The 17,268-nt window shown below is 39.4% G+C and overlaps 1 protein-coding gene across 1 annotated transcript in view; it reads left to right on the forward strand.

The window, feature by feature from the left end:
* LOC135081888 (uncharacterized) overlaps positions 1 to 14,953 on the forward strand; it is a 63,639-nt gene extending 48,686 nt beyond the window's left edge. Inside the window, exons 25-37 of the mRNA XM_063976671.1 lie at positions 188 to 1,068; positions 1,500 to 1,857; positions 2,676 to 2,882; positions 3,529 to 3,684; positions 5,019 to 5,140; positions 5,731 to 5,853; positions 6,184 to 6,315; positions 6,635 to 6,770; positions 7,485 to 7,607; positions 8,157 to 8,259; positions 9,079 to 9,154; positions 10,041 to 12,631; positions 13,804 to 14,953. Of these exons, the coding sequence (XP_063832741.1) occupies positions 188 to 1,068; positions 1,500 to 1,857; positions 2,676 to 2,882; positions 3,529 to 3,684; positions 5,019 to 5,140; positions 5,731 to 5,853; positions 6,184 to 6,315; positions 6,635 to 6,770; positions 7,485 to 7,607; positions 8,157 to 8,259; positions 9,079 to 9,154; positions 10,041 to 12,631; positions 13,804 to 14,027 (5,232 nt within the window). The 3' untranslated portion in view covers positions 14,028 to 14,953. The remainder of the gene's footprint in view (positions 1 to 187; positions 1,069 to 1,499; positions 1,858 to 2,675; positions 2,883 to 3,528; positions 3,685 to 5,018; positions 5,141 to 5,730; positions 5,854 to 6,183; positions 6,316 to 6,634; positions 6,771 to 7,484; positions 7,608 to 8,156; positions 8,260 to 9,078; positions 9,155 to 10,040; positions 12,632 to 13,803) is intronic.
* Positions 14,954 to 17,268: the final 2,315 nt, after the last annotated feature.

A 17,268-nucleotide genomic window follows, 5' to 3' on the forward strand; every position in this document is an offset into this window, starting at 1 on the left:
TGCATTGGTAAAATCTATGTATTTCATGAATTAATTTTCAATTTTCTCTTTATAATCTACGCAAAAAGTATAGGCATGGTTTCCAATATCACAAAATCCAAATATTAAAAAGTAAGTGGACCATGCCCGTACTTTTCCAGCATAAATGTATTAACCAATTCGTTTCTGTTCTGTCTTACGTTTATAGCACGTTGAAATGGTGTCGGACATATATTTCCCCATCCCGCCGTCTCCTTACCCCGCCTTTTACCCAATCTCCTACCCTCTGAACTTCTATCCCCAGTCTCCCCAACGCCCTACCATTCGCTCACCGCAAAACATATCTGCATCTAACCTCAAAAGCACGAAGCGGCACGACCAAGTGTATGACGCTAATCGAAACCATGTAGTGCCTTATTACTACTCAGAAACATTACAGCATTGCATGCCTAACAATGTATTTGGCGTACCCAATCCTTACATGAACAAAAACAGACATACAATGGCGAATTACCCCTACGACGACAGGCAGAATTACTACCAAAGGTCCAAATTAGGTGCCAAAATGCAAGGCATGAATAGCCCTGAGATATCCCAAATATTTGCCAAATGTAACGTCCCCCAACCTCAAACGTTCAGACCGTACAGTGTTCTTGAAACGTCCTCCAAATCTCCAGTTCCCAACGTCCAAAGACCGTCTTCTGTAGTGCCAACTTCTGAGCAGTTCCGTCCTGCCTCTGCCTTCTTTCCAACCGGGAACGATCTGGGGAAAACTAATGAGGTTCCAGAATGGAAAGTGCGCCTTCAAAAAGAGAATCCGAAACCTATATTCAAAGCTGACAAACCTTTGCGACAAATCTGTCGAATTCCAAATTGTAAGTGCAACGAAAAACCCGTTGTAGATCCTGAACGCTTTAGCGAGATCCGAACTTTGCCTTCTGTATCAGAAAGGTCTTTGAACAAAATGAAAAACTTGTCTTTGCCAACCTTGAAGTTAGACGAGTTAGAAAAGGATGCACAGAATTCCACGCAGGCAGAAAGAGATGTCGCCCCTGTTATAAACAAACCTATATCTGAGCAGCACTTGGGGTATGTCTAGATGAGTTTAACGTAGTCACAGTCAAAGTTACCACTAGGATAATTAACCTGCATCTTAATTAACTTTTATCTGTATATTTGCTGCATGTTATTCGCTTTTTATTTCCGCTTTTATTGCATTTGCTAATATTTAAGCTTATGGTATGTATGTTGGTTTATTGTTGATTTTTTATTTGAGATCTGTACTGTTTTTGTTTTGTAAATATGACGATAGTTTACCAGTGTTAAATACCACTTTATTTTATTAGAAATCGACATTCAAATTAACCATATAATTATTTGATTTTGCAACGCCAAATTAACTGTTAATTAAGTTACAACTAAAGTACCCAAACAGTTTGGATGTCGATTTCTTAGTGTGTAAATACCCCATAATCATCACAGACGCTAAACCCCGTTTTTAGTTTCTGACGTGTTATTGCAATCATTCATTTGTCTTGTATTGTCACCCCATTCCATACCCACCCTACCGGACGCTGCGAATCAAAATGGCCGACGCTCACAAAATGGCGACGTTCTCAAAATGGCTGCCGACAAAATGGACGAGAACAGAGGCCCGAGCCGTTGTCGGACGACTTTTTGTTCTCGATGTCGTCGAGTACCGAGAACTGTAGACTGTCGTACGCGTCGAGTCCCGAAAGTGACTTGGAAGTGAGTCCGCCGCCGGCGCCGAGGCTCGTCAAGTCGTCATCAGACCCGTCGATCGCGACCACCCAGGACAACATGGACCGAGATGACGATATGAACCACATGGCCGACGCTGTGCCTCCACCCTACACGGTTGGTATATTTAGATGTGCGTTAATCTTGCATGCTTCAGACAGGTCTGTATTTTTCGTTAGCTCTAAATACACTTTCTCCTCATTTAACTAAGTACACATCAGTTATAGTATGCAAAAAATAATTAATGAATTTCATTATTTCACTTTTCCGATGCATTGTCACTGTTCTTCTAGAATCTGCAGTTTTAACCTTTAGAACGTATGGAATATTTTAAAAAAATATGGCGGTTGCGGGGAGGGGTGTTCCCCCTAGCGTCCATACCGTAGTAGTGTAGGGCAGCTGCTGTAAATATATCTACATACCTTACTTGAATTTAATAAAATTTCGCACGATGAAAGTTAAACCCACTAGTACGTACGTCATCCCACGTGTGCACTCATACGTCATAGCATCGTAGCACGTGTGAATTAACCTCGTACTTACAGCAGGGTGGCTACGGCGACAGCAAGTACGGTTTCGCGGCCACCAACGGTTCGGAGCAGGCGCCTCCGTACCACGGTAACGCGTTGCCGTACACATATATTTGCTTAACCCAATTTCGCACGTTTTGACCCACTCGTACGCCATAACATCCACTTGTATTACATCATAGCACGTGTGAAATAACCCCGTACTTACAGCAGGGTGGCTACGGCGACAGCAAGTACGGTTTCGCAGCCACCAACGGTTCGGAGCAGGCGCCCCCGTACCACGGCAACGCGTTGCCGTACACATATACTTGCTTAACCCAATTTCGCACGTTTTGACCCACTCGTACGCCATAACATCCACTTGTATTACATCATAGCACGTGTGAATTAACCCCGTACTTACAGCAGGGTGGCTACGGCGACAGCAAGTACGGTTTCGCGGCCACCAACGGTTCGGATCAAGCGCCTCCGTACCACGGTAACGCGCCGCCGCTATACGGGCCGGTGCCGGAGCTCCCGCCGCGAGGCCCGGCCGGACGCCCCGCCGGCGGGGTGTTGCTACCGGCGCCCCCGCCAGCCAGACCGCCGCATTCTTTGAGACATAACCCGCAGGTAAGTGATGCACTTGTAGTCAGTATTTGCAAAGTATTTTATGGCTCCTAACCGAGCGGGGATTTTTTATTGTACAGCTACAACTGCCGTAGTGATAGACTTTGAAGCCACGATAGCCGAACGGTGAAGGGGTCGGACTGCTGGCCGACTCGTGATCCGGGGAACGCGGGTTCGGTCCCCGCCGCCGCTCGACTATTGTGGTGAGCTCACTCGTGATACAAGCATATTTAGCTTAGTACGAGGGGCTATTAATAATTTGTGTAATAACAAATTACTAATAATCTTTAAAAAAAAACCTACTTATGTAAGTAATTTACCTTATCTCAACGGGAAGTTTTCTCAAGAAGAAGAATAACTCAAACGCTTTCGAGGACTCATTGTTCTCGAAAATGCTTTTGTTGGAATAATAAATCCATTTTTTTTAATATTACAATATTTATTACCTTATAACCATGTTTCTAAGAGCAATCAATAATTGGCGATTTCCATAATGTCCTAACTAAACTGGCAACTAATTAATTTTCTTTCTTAATCGCACTGTCGTAACTGTGGGAATCGCATCCTGATTCCTGAACCCGTGGTGAAAGTTTTCCTCTTTCGAAATTTTCTTAACCGATGTATCTTGACACATGATATTTCCTTCCAGAACCCCCGCCCCAGTGCCCAAGAGCGCCTCTTCGGGCCTCCCAAGGAGGGCGGCAGCGACGAAACCGCCACGTACACCGCCCGCCCTACCAGTATGATCATCCAGCCCACGCAGGGACAGGGATCCTTGGACCGGCATCGACACCCTACGAATCCGGTAAGCTAATCAAAAAGATTACGGAAAAAATATTTACCTCTTCAATATTAGGTATATGTGTTCGACAAATAACATTATCTACCACATAATGCGACACTAACTATCAATTTTACGATCGCCTCAAGGATCTCTCCTTGTATTACGTAGTTGCACGTAGTTGTTACATAAGTACAAAAAACTCATTTCGCTATTCAAACTGTCACTGAATAATGTTATAGCCTGACCAGGAACATAAAAACCCTGGCATAGAGGCGCGTCAATTGCATTTGATAGTGCAACACTGAGTACAGTCGTACATCATGTGTTAAATTAATAGGCTAACTTTATGTATCAGGATTCAGGATTACGGGCTAATTTGCTATTTTCATAAATTAACGAAAAAATATTATTATAAGTAACCTGGTTTAAATAAATTAAATGAAACCATCAATCGAGCTAGTAGGATTTATTTTATTATTCATCAATAATCAAATTCAGAACTTGAATATTCAACTGCAATGTTTGCTCATGAACGCTTCAAACTCGGTACTTCTTTCCCAATTCCATAAAATTCAACACTTATAAAGTGACAAATTTTTTTAAAATAGGTAGTTGAAACAAACCACAGCTAATTTTCATAGTGGACTGTACTATGCGATAAACATGTCAGTCAATTTGACAACCTTTGTCGGAAACATTATTCAATGAAAATATTGTCCGAATCCTTAGTATTTCTCTTCGACAAATACTTAAACACATTGTGAACCACTTTTCTTTCACGACTATAAAAAGATTTTAGCAATTTAATTCACAAAATCAATTGCGCACATTTAAAATAAAGTTTGTTTACACTTTGACAGCAATAGACTGACATGCAAGGTGACATGTCAATGAAGTTTTCAGTTACTGTTGCCATTAAAAGAAATTAGTACCATTAGTTTTCCGCAACATGGCGAGGGTTTTTATGTTCCTGGTCAGGCTATAAGTACTTTATCGAGTGAAAAGGTCCGATTAAAAAAACAATTTGATATTAACCAAAACTCTCCAAATTACTCATTGTGTAGGTAAACAAATAAAAAAAAATGTAATGTAAACTCATACTTAGCCCTCAGCACATCAGACTAAACGTTTTTGTTCTAAATCCGTCTTTATTACAACGGCATAAGATTCCACTCACTATCTTTAGCTTTATGCACTGTCGTCTGTTGGATTTTCGAATTACGAGTATCTATACGTGGATCCAACGACTTTGGAGTTTCGACATTTACGTTTTGTTCATGGTTTTGTAAACTGAAACTTTTCAGATACGTTTGATTCTTTACTAAATCATTAAAATAAACCTTTTTGCCACACAGCAAAGTTCATACGACGGCACCCCGTCGTACGACTACAGCAGTTCGAACAACGGCTCGGCGATGGGCTCCTGCCGGCTGCCGCCTAACGCGCCCGACGACCTCAAAGTTGCGCCGCCTTCAGTGTAAGTTATAGATGACCCACGCTGAACTGTCCCACCAAACTCAATGACAGGGGGTCGCTACCATCGTTCAACTATATGGTTTCCAACATGGCAAAAATCGGAATCAGCGATTCGGTATTGACGGTGGCGCCCCACTGTCAATGTCATGGATAGGACAGTTCAGTATTTTGGAGCTATATCTTTATATCTGTCACCGTATTCCGTCAGATTATAATCTGACAGAATTCAAAATCTAACCTAACCCATTGATATTCTCACGCGTTTTATTATAAACTGATGAAGTTCAAAATTTTACCTTGACATACAGGGTGAAAGAGAAACTCGACCTATTCCTTGAAAGTGATTATACTAGAGGTCATAAGCAACAAATTAAGTCCAGTGAACCAGGGGTCAAAACTGGATGGTTACTAAGTTATAATTTTTAGAAATTTCTGACTTGTCACCAAAAACAATTAACTACTCCACTCTAAACATTGAATTGATACTTTTCTGAAAGCTGAAAGATTAGGGATCATTTTAAAATAAAGTGCTTGCCCAAAACTTACATAAGCTGTCGTATGCACTTCTTAATAAAGTTGTTTTTTGTTCAGCAGTAAAATGGAACCGCCTCCTCCGCCAAACCCGTCCGCTATGTCGGCGCAGAGTCCGCAGCGGAATTCGAATTCTCACGAACACAACTCGCTCGATTACAGAAATAATGAAAACAACTACAGGTATGAAAAATAACTATTTGAACTTATATTGATATGCACAAAATAAGTTCGCTTCAATCAAGACCATTGTACAACGACAAAGTGTACAAACTACAAAGTTTGAGTAATTGGCGTTTACTGTTTGGGTTTTTATTGGTGGTCAAGCTGTAGATCCTGGCTACACAGTTATTTCAGAGGTGGGAGGAATAGTCCCGTTGTAGTTGGAGTATCTTTGAAAACGTTTACTTTGTTCAATTGGAAGAACTAGAACATTTCTTTCAGAGCAAAACTTATTATACAGTTGTGTTTAAAAAATAAGGTTATTAATACTGTACAAGTTTTTTTTCTTAGGTCACCAGAGAACTACCGAAGTCCACAGCAGAACAGGCCTCCCCTAGTGAATGGGAACAGTCCTCACACTCCCATGCACGCGCGAGGGCCTTCCCTCCCTAACGTGCCGTCTAACGATCATGCCAAATATAGGTAAGAGGCATAAGTCATACGTCATAAGTATTTTATTTCATTTAAAAAACAATCTACATTTCAATTATATTATACGAGCTTTCGTATACGAGAGAAATTCCATTCAATGTTTACATTTTTGAAGTCCAATGACACGTAAAGCTAATGTGAAATAAGCAAATAAGCCAAATAATACTTTACGGCTACAATACAAAAAATGTTATGAAGATTTTCCGTTCTCTTTTGATACCAGATTCTTGTCTCACCTGTCATAATATTATAGTATTTACCCGTCTGCGCCAGAAGGAGGGTTATTAATACAATTATTTTGACTGTCTAGTGGAAGAACAAATTCGGCCTCCCAAGCTGATTACACGGGCCGTGGAGGAGCGCCAGTCCCTCCATACAAACCCGTGCCTCCGCCTAAACCGAAACACTATCGGCCGCCTGACAACGGTCACCATCCTAGGAACGGGGTAAGTAGAATTTTGATTATGTTTTTCGATATTTAGTTTCACTAAAGCACTTGTAGTAGATCATTTGCTGAAAGCTGATCATTTTATCACATCAATAACTAGTTATGTTCTCGTGTGGAAGTGTTGGTAACAATAATATCATCCAAATAGCTAAGATAAAGTTTTTGGTAAAATTTATTACAAAAAAGTAAAAAAGTATTTATTATACAATTGGGAGGATATTGTAGCCCAAAAGGCAATATTTCCATTTGTTTCCACTAGCTAAAAACTTTTTGACAGCAATAGAATTGACTTTATGTTGTTAGGACTACATGATAGAATGCCCCGCATGTATCCAATTAATTTTGATCCTATAAGCATTGTCAAACTAATTTCGTATTTTTGTACTTTTTTATTGTAGTAACAAGATTAAAATAACATTGCTTAACAACATGTAAAGGATGGATTTTATAAAACCTTAAGATAAGGCACAGACCACCGATTTTTAGTTGGCCGATAGTTGGGCCCGATTTTAATTTGTATGAAGAATCGGCCAAATCAAATCGGTGTAATGTGCGCACTTCCATACATGTCCATAGTGATCAACTGCCCGACTAAACTATCGGCCGACGAAAAATCGATGGTCTGCGCCTCGGCTTATACCTACGAAAAATCAATGGCCTTTACGACCTCCATTGACTTAACCCATACCTCACTCCGCACTCGTCCCCTCAGAGCATGGAGCCGGGCCCGCCGGCGGGGTCGCCGCGCGCGCCGGCCGCCTACCCGCCGCCGCACCACTACCAGCACCAGCACTCGCACTCGCAGCCGCACCGCCCGCATAACAACTACCAGCAGGTAATGCACTTTATTCTCAATCATAATTTGATTACAAAAACTCTCAATCATCTTTTTATTACAAAATCATAGCTCTAAAGTAAGATGTAGTGCGGAGAAAAGGCCATAACTGCGTCTTTCGATGTAGTCTTGACAATAAATTAATGATCTTTTGGTGTTTTGCAAATAATATTTGTGGACATTGAATTATTGTAACAAACATGTTAATTTGATTTGTGGGTTTTGAGTTTTAACTCACTAGTAGTTCAAATGAAATAAGTATCGTAATACATCTTACACACAGTCTCCAATCTGTTTAACAAGAAAATGTTAATTTGACTTTCCAGTAACGTATGTCCGCCTTATGTACATAATACTATCGGCCGCAGTTCCAGCTACCCATTTTCGTTTTTTATCTCGCTCTCATCAAATGATGATACTTTGCGATAGAACGTGATGACATGACCGGAAATGGGTAGCTAGAACTGTGGCCGGAAGTACTGTGTTTATGTTTTAAATAAATAAATAACTTACTTCAATAAGCAAGTGGTAATTGTATTTTTGTTGCAGCAAAACATGTACGGCGGTCAAATGCCGCCGCAGTCGCCGCCGTACTCCGGGCCGCCATCGCACCACCGCGCCATAAACCTGCCCCATAACCCTCATCTTATAGGTAAGTTGGATTTCAACTCGACGTACACTTCATCATCATCATCATCATTTCAGCCACAGGACGTCCACTGCTGAACATAGGCCTCCCCCAATGACTTCCACATCGCACGGTTGGTAGCGGCCTGCATCCAGCGCCTTCCTGCTACCTTTATCAGGTCGTCGGTCCACCTTGTGGGTGGATGTCCCACGCTGCGTTTTCCGGCTACTTAAATACAGCTAAAAAGCTCAATTTAGATTCTTAAGATTTTGCTAATTACGAATTTATGTATTAGTTTGAGTCAAATCACATTCGACTTTTATAAAAGCTTGTAAAAGATGATAAAGGTTAAAGCTTATCGTCTAAGATCGATAAAATGCTTCGATAACTGTTTATGTGACCTCGGATAGCACGATAGAAGTTGAAGAAGATTATTGTGGTGATACGAATACAAATCTTTTATTCAATACTTAGGCCCTTTCCAGGGCGCTTATACGATAGTTTTTGTTGTTGAATTCAAAACGAATAATAGCCTTTTAGTTTCTATAGTCTGGTCCGTGAGCACGTAGAATTTTGTCCAATGACCCCTAGCTACGCATCCTTATCGCTCGCGCGTAATTATGTTGCTATCTCGCTCGCATACTCACTGCGGGTGTCAGTCGCACAATCGCGACAGCAATATAATTACGCGCGAGCGATAAGGATGGGTAGCTAGGGGTCATTGGACAAAATTCTACGTGCTCACGGACCGGGCTTTAGAGCTCCTTCATTTCCTTAGGTTTGGTTATAATCTAAACTTACAAACAGGTGAACATAAAATAATTGAACATGTTTTTTCTCAAGATTTAGCTGGCAGCAGAGAGCAGAGAGGATCTGCATTCGAACTCTACAGGAAACCTCAACACATGCACAACCTGAGGTAAGATGACCTATAGATAGCACACACTGCACCTGTGACAATAATAATGTACTTGTTCTAGTATGTTTTTTTCGGCGACACTACCCAACGTTACCCTAATGACGTTCGTCTTTATCATTTTCCAATGTTTTATTTGATTAACAGTTGACTTTCATAGTGCATGTTCCTAAATCTGAAGCCCCAAATTGGAAATTTTCTTTCGCAGATACATCTTCCCCATTTTATATAGTCCCTGTACAATTTGCTCTAACATGCAAACACCAATCGCTTCACAAACGACTAACATGTCTTGACGGGCCACATTAGTTATGGTTTTGTATATGGTTATGAAGTTTTTATATATTTTGTAACATATATCGCTGTCGGAACGTTGTAAAATAACATATTGTTATGTATTTAGAGTTGTCATAAACAACTATTGGCAGTGCGTGTCTGCATTTTAGTGCAACTTGATTTAAATGGAAGCATATTGAACTAAGTTGTCTTAACTCTTTCTTCCATTCTCATCTCTCATTCATCTAATATAAAAGTCCATTTATTTTTACCATTCTTTTATATTTCTTTGTTTTGTCTTTAATAACAGTTCATTTGTTTCATATGTATATTGCTTTCATTTACATTTTATTTTTTCGACATTTATTTCAATATGCTTTTACAGAATCACTAAATTTATCATGAGAATACAGTTGATCAAAACATTTCGGATTATTCAAAATATTTTTGAAATAAAACAACATTTTTGTGTAGAAACAATAACGTTGATACTTAAAGCATTTAAACGGTCTAAAATATAGGAATTACATAAGAAAGTAAATTGAATAATCTGTAATGTTCGGAAATAGTTTGTTCAGTAACTAAGTGGGTATTTGGTTGTGGGTTTCCGCAGTTCTGACGCCATGAATTCGAGCGTGGAGCGCGACGAGTCGTTCTCCCCAAAAACTAAAAAGAAACTATCGAAAAAGCCATCGTTCATTAAAAACGCAGTTCTAGATTTGTTCCGATCCAAATCGAAAAATTCGCAAAAAGTCTCCAGGCAGAAGTCGCTTTGTGAAAGTGACCTGCAACAGAGACACTTGCCGATGCTCAGACGCGAAAAATCCGATGTCAGCGATCTGAGTATACACATGAGAAACCAACAAATAAGAAATCAGATGTTGCAGCGAAGCAACTCGTCCTGCGAAAAACCCGTTCTCAAGCCGATACTAAAACGACAGAGTTCATTCTGTAACGAACGAAATGGGTCTATTTGTACAGTTAGAGACTTTGACGCCAAACCGGTCGTCAAAAACCTTAGAAGACAGAACTCCATGTGCGACATTGAAACAGAACCGAAAGTTACCCCATTGTTGCGTAGACAAAACTCCCTAATAGAATACAACAGGAGAGGAATCTACGGACAAACCTCAAGCTTTAACATGATTACCAAAATAGATCCCATTTACCAAAGACAGCAGCAAAAACATGAACCATTCCACCCGACCCAGCCACTACCTCCAGAACCGTTGTACCAAAGCAAAGATCACCTCGTGTACGATCCGATTCCAAAGCCCAGAAGGACTTATACCTCATCGCTGTATGATACCTCCAGTGAAAATCCTTATGCTACTAGGTCTGAAGCGTCTAATGCTAGCTTTGAAAACCCGTATGGTAATCGCCAGACGATGGCGATGCCCTTGATGGATCCACCTTATGCGACTAGAGCCGAATGTGTAAGAGAAAACCCGTATGCCACAAGGGCTGAATGTGCGAGGGAGAATCCCTATGCCACTAGAGCAGAATGTACTAGAGAGAATCCCTATGCTACCAGGGCAGAATGTATGAGAGAGAATCCATATGCTACCCGAGCAGAATGTGTGAGAGAAAGCCCATATGCCACTAGAAGTGAATTGATTTCAGAAAGCCCGTACGCTACAAAACAAGAAATCAATAAACAACAAACAGAATCTCTTTACAGTGAATCACCGTATTCAAGTAAGGAGCAGATGTTAAGACAGAGAATGGTATCTGAAAGTCCTTATTCGACTAAAGAGGAGATGCTACGACAGAGGTTTTCTGAATCTCCGTATAATACGAAAGAGGAGTTGCTGAAGCAAAGAATGGATGGAACTTTTACAGCAAAGGAACCTCTGTATGGTAAAAGAACATACGATCCTCCTCCGAGTACATCTTGGTCAGAGAGTTCTTATGCCGTGAGACCGGATAGGCGATTGCAAACGCCTGTGAGTTTCCCAGGCAGGGTGTCGCCTATGAGCAAATGTATGAGTGAGCCTCCGTATGCCTCTAGAACTGAAATGATGGCTCGACTTGGGCAAGCGGAGTCACCGTATGCCACACGATCTGAGATCAAGTCCAGCTGTTCTGAAAATAATTACAGTACCCACCAGGAGTTGCCCGATATCAGACATGATATACGGCCGGCTTCTGCAGAGTGCACGTATGTTTCAAGGCAAGAAATATTGTCACAGAAAGCGGCTTTCCAGGCCAGTAAAGAGTCCAATTATGGTAGGCTGGAAGAGAAACTAGAGATGATAAAACAGAGAAATCAAGCGAAGAAAGATCTAATTTATCAGTCAAGGAAAGAAGCCAATGAAAGCGACGCTGCTAAAATGCGTGAGCCTTTGTATGTTTCTAAACGAGAATTAAAAGAGAGTGTAATATATGAATCGCAGCAAGAGGCTAAGGATTTATCTCAAACTCCTGCACAAGATGGTAGCGCAAGGAGTAGTCCTTATGAGTTGAGCGATGCAAACCATTTATCACGCCGTGAACCTCTGTATCAATCTAAAGCAGAAGCTCAAGAAGTGACAGAAATTGAAACATTCCAAGAGATTGACTTCTCGACGTTGAGGTTGACTGAATCTAAAACTGATACAGAAAAACAAAACTCGTTGAATGTTGAGACGAAAATATTAAAAGGGGAACCAATGTATGCCCCTAGATTGCATGGTAAAGCTGAACACATATCAAACGCTTTGAAAGCGACGACGTCTTTACCTTACGAATCTACCACATCTATGGAAACCCATTACGCTTCTGAGTGTAGCATGAATTTTGAGAATAAGCCACAAAGTACACCCTATACATCGCAAGATTTTCAAGATCGCGCTGGTAAATCTAATAGATCGGTTACGTTTTGTGAGAAAATAGTAGAAAAGAGCGCTGAGACGAGTCAAGAGAACTCTGAAAACATGTCTGCTAGTCAAAATGAAACTACAGTTGTAAATAACCAGAGTACGATAGTGCTGGCTGAAGGGAATGATTCTGTAAATAATAGTGAAGTGGAACCAGAAGGTCCTCATACCACTTGGGGTATATTTGACAGTGAAGGTGGAGTCTTGGAGGACAGACAATGGGGAGTGTCATTAATTATACCTCCGAAAGCGATCGCTCCTGGCATCAAGCAAAAAATCTACTTTACCGTATCAGACCCAAGACTGAGTCAACGAGTGGGGGGACCTCCCATCGATATGGACAACGGTAATGCTTTTATAACAAGGCACGCTCCCTGTAGTGTCGTAGTTTGCACATACTAATTGGCCATTAACGTTTGCGGATTGCAAAATTGACACGGAAATACACACGTTTGCCAAAATTGGGGAATTTTGTGAACAACGTTTTATGTAGTTTGAAAGAATGTTGGCGATCTGTTGCACGGAATGTTGTGTAGAAAAGGATGCATGCGGAGCACTTGTACTCTTATACTTTACTTATAACTTACCATTTATGTGTACATCATTACATATTTACATTTATTCCATGTTTACTTGATCATTCATTCTTATATATTTTCTGCACGTTTTCATCTACTACATTATCAATATCATCAACACCATAACTGCATGAAACAAGTAAATAATTTATTAAACCTCCATATGACTGGTCATAACTAACAAAGCCGTGTTTTACTACGCAGCTTCTACCACACAATACACTCGTACTTAGAGATTGAGGAGAGAAGGCGTCGACGACTATGCTACGTTCAGCCAACAATATGATCGTATGTTGAAACAGATGTTTCACGATTTTTATGCACTGTAAATATGTGCAAGTTTTAAACCTCAGCACTGTTGTTTCCAATTGGCGTTTCTGTCTGTCTTAAATGTTGTTTTGATCTAAAATCTATATTACCGTCAGTCGAATTCTATTTTGGTGTTACCTTAAATTGTGAGTCTGGATTGCCTATCTCCTTAGCCAAACTGCTTGTTCGATAATTGTGTGTGCTTGTTGCTTGCATAACAATAAAATTGGCATTACATTTTGCGATTTGTGTTTGTGTGTTGAGTTTTTGTCCTACGTATTCGATGTCACTCTTAATCCCATTTAATGAATTCCACGATTACTTCTAACTGTCCAAAACAGATGCACTACTTTTTTATGCATTTTGTACTTTTTCACTCTTAAAAAAAACCACAATAACATTAAAACTTTACCAGTGTCTTACAGAATTGCCAGGTGCTTAATTTTTGTCTAAAAAGTAGGTAAATAACCAGGAATTTACTCTGCTATTTCTTAAAATGAACAAATAGTAACTCAACTGAATTCTCTAAGTTTTATAGTTCCTTTCATTAGACTTTTCAGTTTTATAAACCTGGCAGTCCTGTTGAAATGTCTACCAGATTTTAATCATTATCTTCATCATCGTCAATTAGGTGAAGCGATGCTGTCCCCTCTCGTGATGTGCGGCCCGCAAGGCCTGGTGTTCCTCAGGCCTGTGACCCTCCGCCTTCCACACTGCGCCAACGCCGTCCCCTCCCTAGGTCTGACGATCAAAGCGACCGACACAGAAGCACACCTCAGCACAGACTGGGACCAAATTCATATACCAGGAACGACGACTCTTAACACTGTCGCTGTAAAAGTGGATCATTTCTAAATTGTTAATTTTTAATTGTAAATGAAGACTGTCTTCATTATTTATTGTATTTTGCTTACGTCGTTATTCGTCTTGTTTTTAGGAGTTGACCAACTGAAATATTGGTAATCTGGACCTTGCAAAGGCCCTTGAAAACAGGTAGATGTGATACCTAAATTGTGGTTGTTTAAAGATTGTTGGTAATTATGATTGCGGTCTTGTTATTGTTTGCAAGTGATGCATTTTGAACCTTAATATCGATGCCTTTTTAAATATAGTTTTGTAAAGTATATCTGGCTCGAAGGACCAGATAGAAACTAAAACTTCATACAAAAATAAACCCATTTTAAAAATGTGCATTTAGTAACTTGCATTTTGGTAGGCGTTGGATGCTTTTCAATATTTGGCATTGATTCCCACCTATTAAAATTTAAATTTTCTGCCTTCGTTAGTTAGTGGTGCTAATATAAACTAAAATCATGAGTAGTTTTGGAACTACGTGATGAATCTCTTGTGAGCTTACTAAGTAATTTGTATGAGAGATTTTAACCGACTCCAAAAAGGAAGGTTATAGAATGACTGCTTGGAATGTAGTAATTTTTAAGCAATGCCTTACCATAAACTAGGTTAAACTTAGCTGTAGTTCTATTATGTTCATATTATTGTAATAATATTAATATTCATTTTGTATTTAGCAATAATGTGTAACGGAATGTTAGTTAACAAAATTTAATATTTTTTGTATTTTGGCTTCCATTTCCTTATTGGAGTTGTTGTAGGATTTGAATTTTGATTGAAAGATCATTGCATGGTTGTAATGTATCAGAGTCAGTTACGGCGTATACCTATTCAGTAATCACATAATGCGATTAATATTGTATATTTTATTGTTATTAGCTGTATGATGAGTTTATCTTTGACTCGCCCATTAAATTTTATATCAATAAGACTTGGTTTTATTTATGAAGTCCAGTAAATGCGATGTTTATCCTCTATCTGAAAAGCAATTAAAAGTAGATAGGTACGTAGTTGATGATAAAATAGTTCAAGCTGAAACTATGGCACCAATTGCATTTTACTGGTAAAATGTAACTACCTACATTATTTTGAACTTTTGCCTTGTGCCCTAAAATAATGGAAAATTTTAAATTGCTTGCAGATGCGTAATTCTGTGGTTTATCTTCTGTAAATGATTTCAATTTTATTTAAGCGGAAAAGTATTGAGAATGAGAAATTGAACACACTTATTTACTTCACTTTGCATAGCTACATTATGAGTTGAAATTACGAAATATTTAAATACATCTTGAAGAACGTACAACGTGAGAATCTTCTAAATCATCGTAATGATCCTACACATTCACATACGTCTAAATTACATGCATTTATAGAATGTGGCATAGTACATGATCCTTAGCACACTAGGGGGCATAAGATGCTGCCTTTAGTCGATGCTTACAAGTAATATTGTCACAAAAGTATAATTATTTAATTAATCCGCTAATACACATTATAATTTCAGTGAATATTATCAGTGATTCATGAATATTAATTTCAAAGTTAATATTTCAGTTTCATGGATTAGCGCGGTCTACGTTGTTCATAAAAACAAACGTACGAGTAGTAAGATGGAACTGCTAATTTTCTCAATTTGAAGTCAAATCACCGTTATATTACCGCTTTAAACATGTTTCCAACTGAATATTAAAAAAAATAAAATAATTAATTGCTGTAGAATGTAGATAGTAGTAGATCCAACTTAAGTAGGTAGGTGCTAGTGCTACTGGACTAATTTATGGGTGTAGATTCGAACTTGTGTCGTTTCTGCAGGGCTAGTATGCATGCAGCATTTTATGCATCGTAGCGAGTGTCTCAAGTGGCGAGTGAGAAGTCCTAGATTATTGCGGTCACGGAGATGGCGCTGATCGAGTACACTCACGCGCATCTGACAGCTGTCACTTAGTCAACGGTACCACTGACACTACAGAACTAGGACCTGAGTCTATCTTAACTACGACCTAGCTATGTATCTTTGTAAATAAGTAGGTACTTAAATGTGTAGGTAATAAAGGGACGAGTAAGTTTTTACACTGAAACTTTTCTAAAAAAAACATAACCCTCCTTTTGGTGCTGTCGGGTAGTTAAGGTTTTCTTGTGAGGAAAAAGTAGGTACATATGATACTTAAAAAAGCGGTTCTCTTGCAAGTAAAAATCACTAGGTGCTGGTGCTCTAAGTGGACTACGATTACGTCAAACTGATGTTAACATAAAAATTTTCGTTTTGTTAGAAAATACATATACCTAAGTACACCAACTTTTTAAGCTAAGGACACTATCGATGTGAAACTAATCGATTTAATATCTATAATAAGGGTCAGCATTCCCACCCTGTGCTATTGCTGTAAGAACAACTTTAATCACCCATGTTTCTGCAAGAAGTCAGGTAGTTATTTACTCACGTTATGATCAAGACTGTACCTACGTGGGTGCCTAATATTTCATAGCATGATATGAACATTAGGCTGTAACTTATAATAGTAGGTCTCTGGTAAAAGTTTATGGGTTCGTGTCTCATCTGCAACAATTTCGCAAACTGTGACATCAGTGCATCCACAGTGCAATTACAAATACCGCTAGAGCATTTACGTTTGAAGCAACAAGAGCTAAATTTCTTTGACCAAAGTCGGTTTAGAATTAAGGCGCGCGCGCACGGGTCACTTTTTGTCACCGTGATAGTATATCTTGCTCTTAACTTTCATAAAGAGAAAAAGAGAGACGGCGTAGTGCTTATTCTTGTCTATGGAGAGACATATCTTTTAGCAAGCATCGTTGGGGAATACGGGCGATACTGTCACGGTGACAAAAGTCACCCGTGCGAGCGCGCCTTTAGCGGAAAATTAATGAGAGACATAGAAGTGTTCTCATTATGAAATGAAAAGCTCTTGCTTGTTCACGAAGCCTCGTAATTAAGTCGTTTGGACCTTTAGCACCTACATTATTTGCGACATTTGCTGGTTATAATAATGAGACATACTTATTTGTCATTAAATCTAAACCACTAATACTTATGAAACTTAGGTAAACACATAGTTAAGTGCTAACCATAGATCGATCATAACCTCTCTACACAACGAGCTAGTCTAATGCTACAAGACTCTTACTCTGTATTTTCTTTAAAGACGATTTTTTTACAATTTCCCATTATTAATTTGAACTGGACTTTTCTGAATTGATTAAAGTTCTACGGTTTCAAAGTTAACGT

Source organism: Ostrinia nubilalis, chromosome 20 (genome assembly GCF_963855985.1).
Source record: "Ostrinia nubilalis chromosome 20, ilOstNubi1.1, whole genome shotgun sequence".
Lineage (NCBI taxonomy): Eukaryota > Metazoa > Arthropoda > Insecta > Lepidoptera > Crambidae > Ostrinia > Ostrinia nubilalis.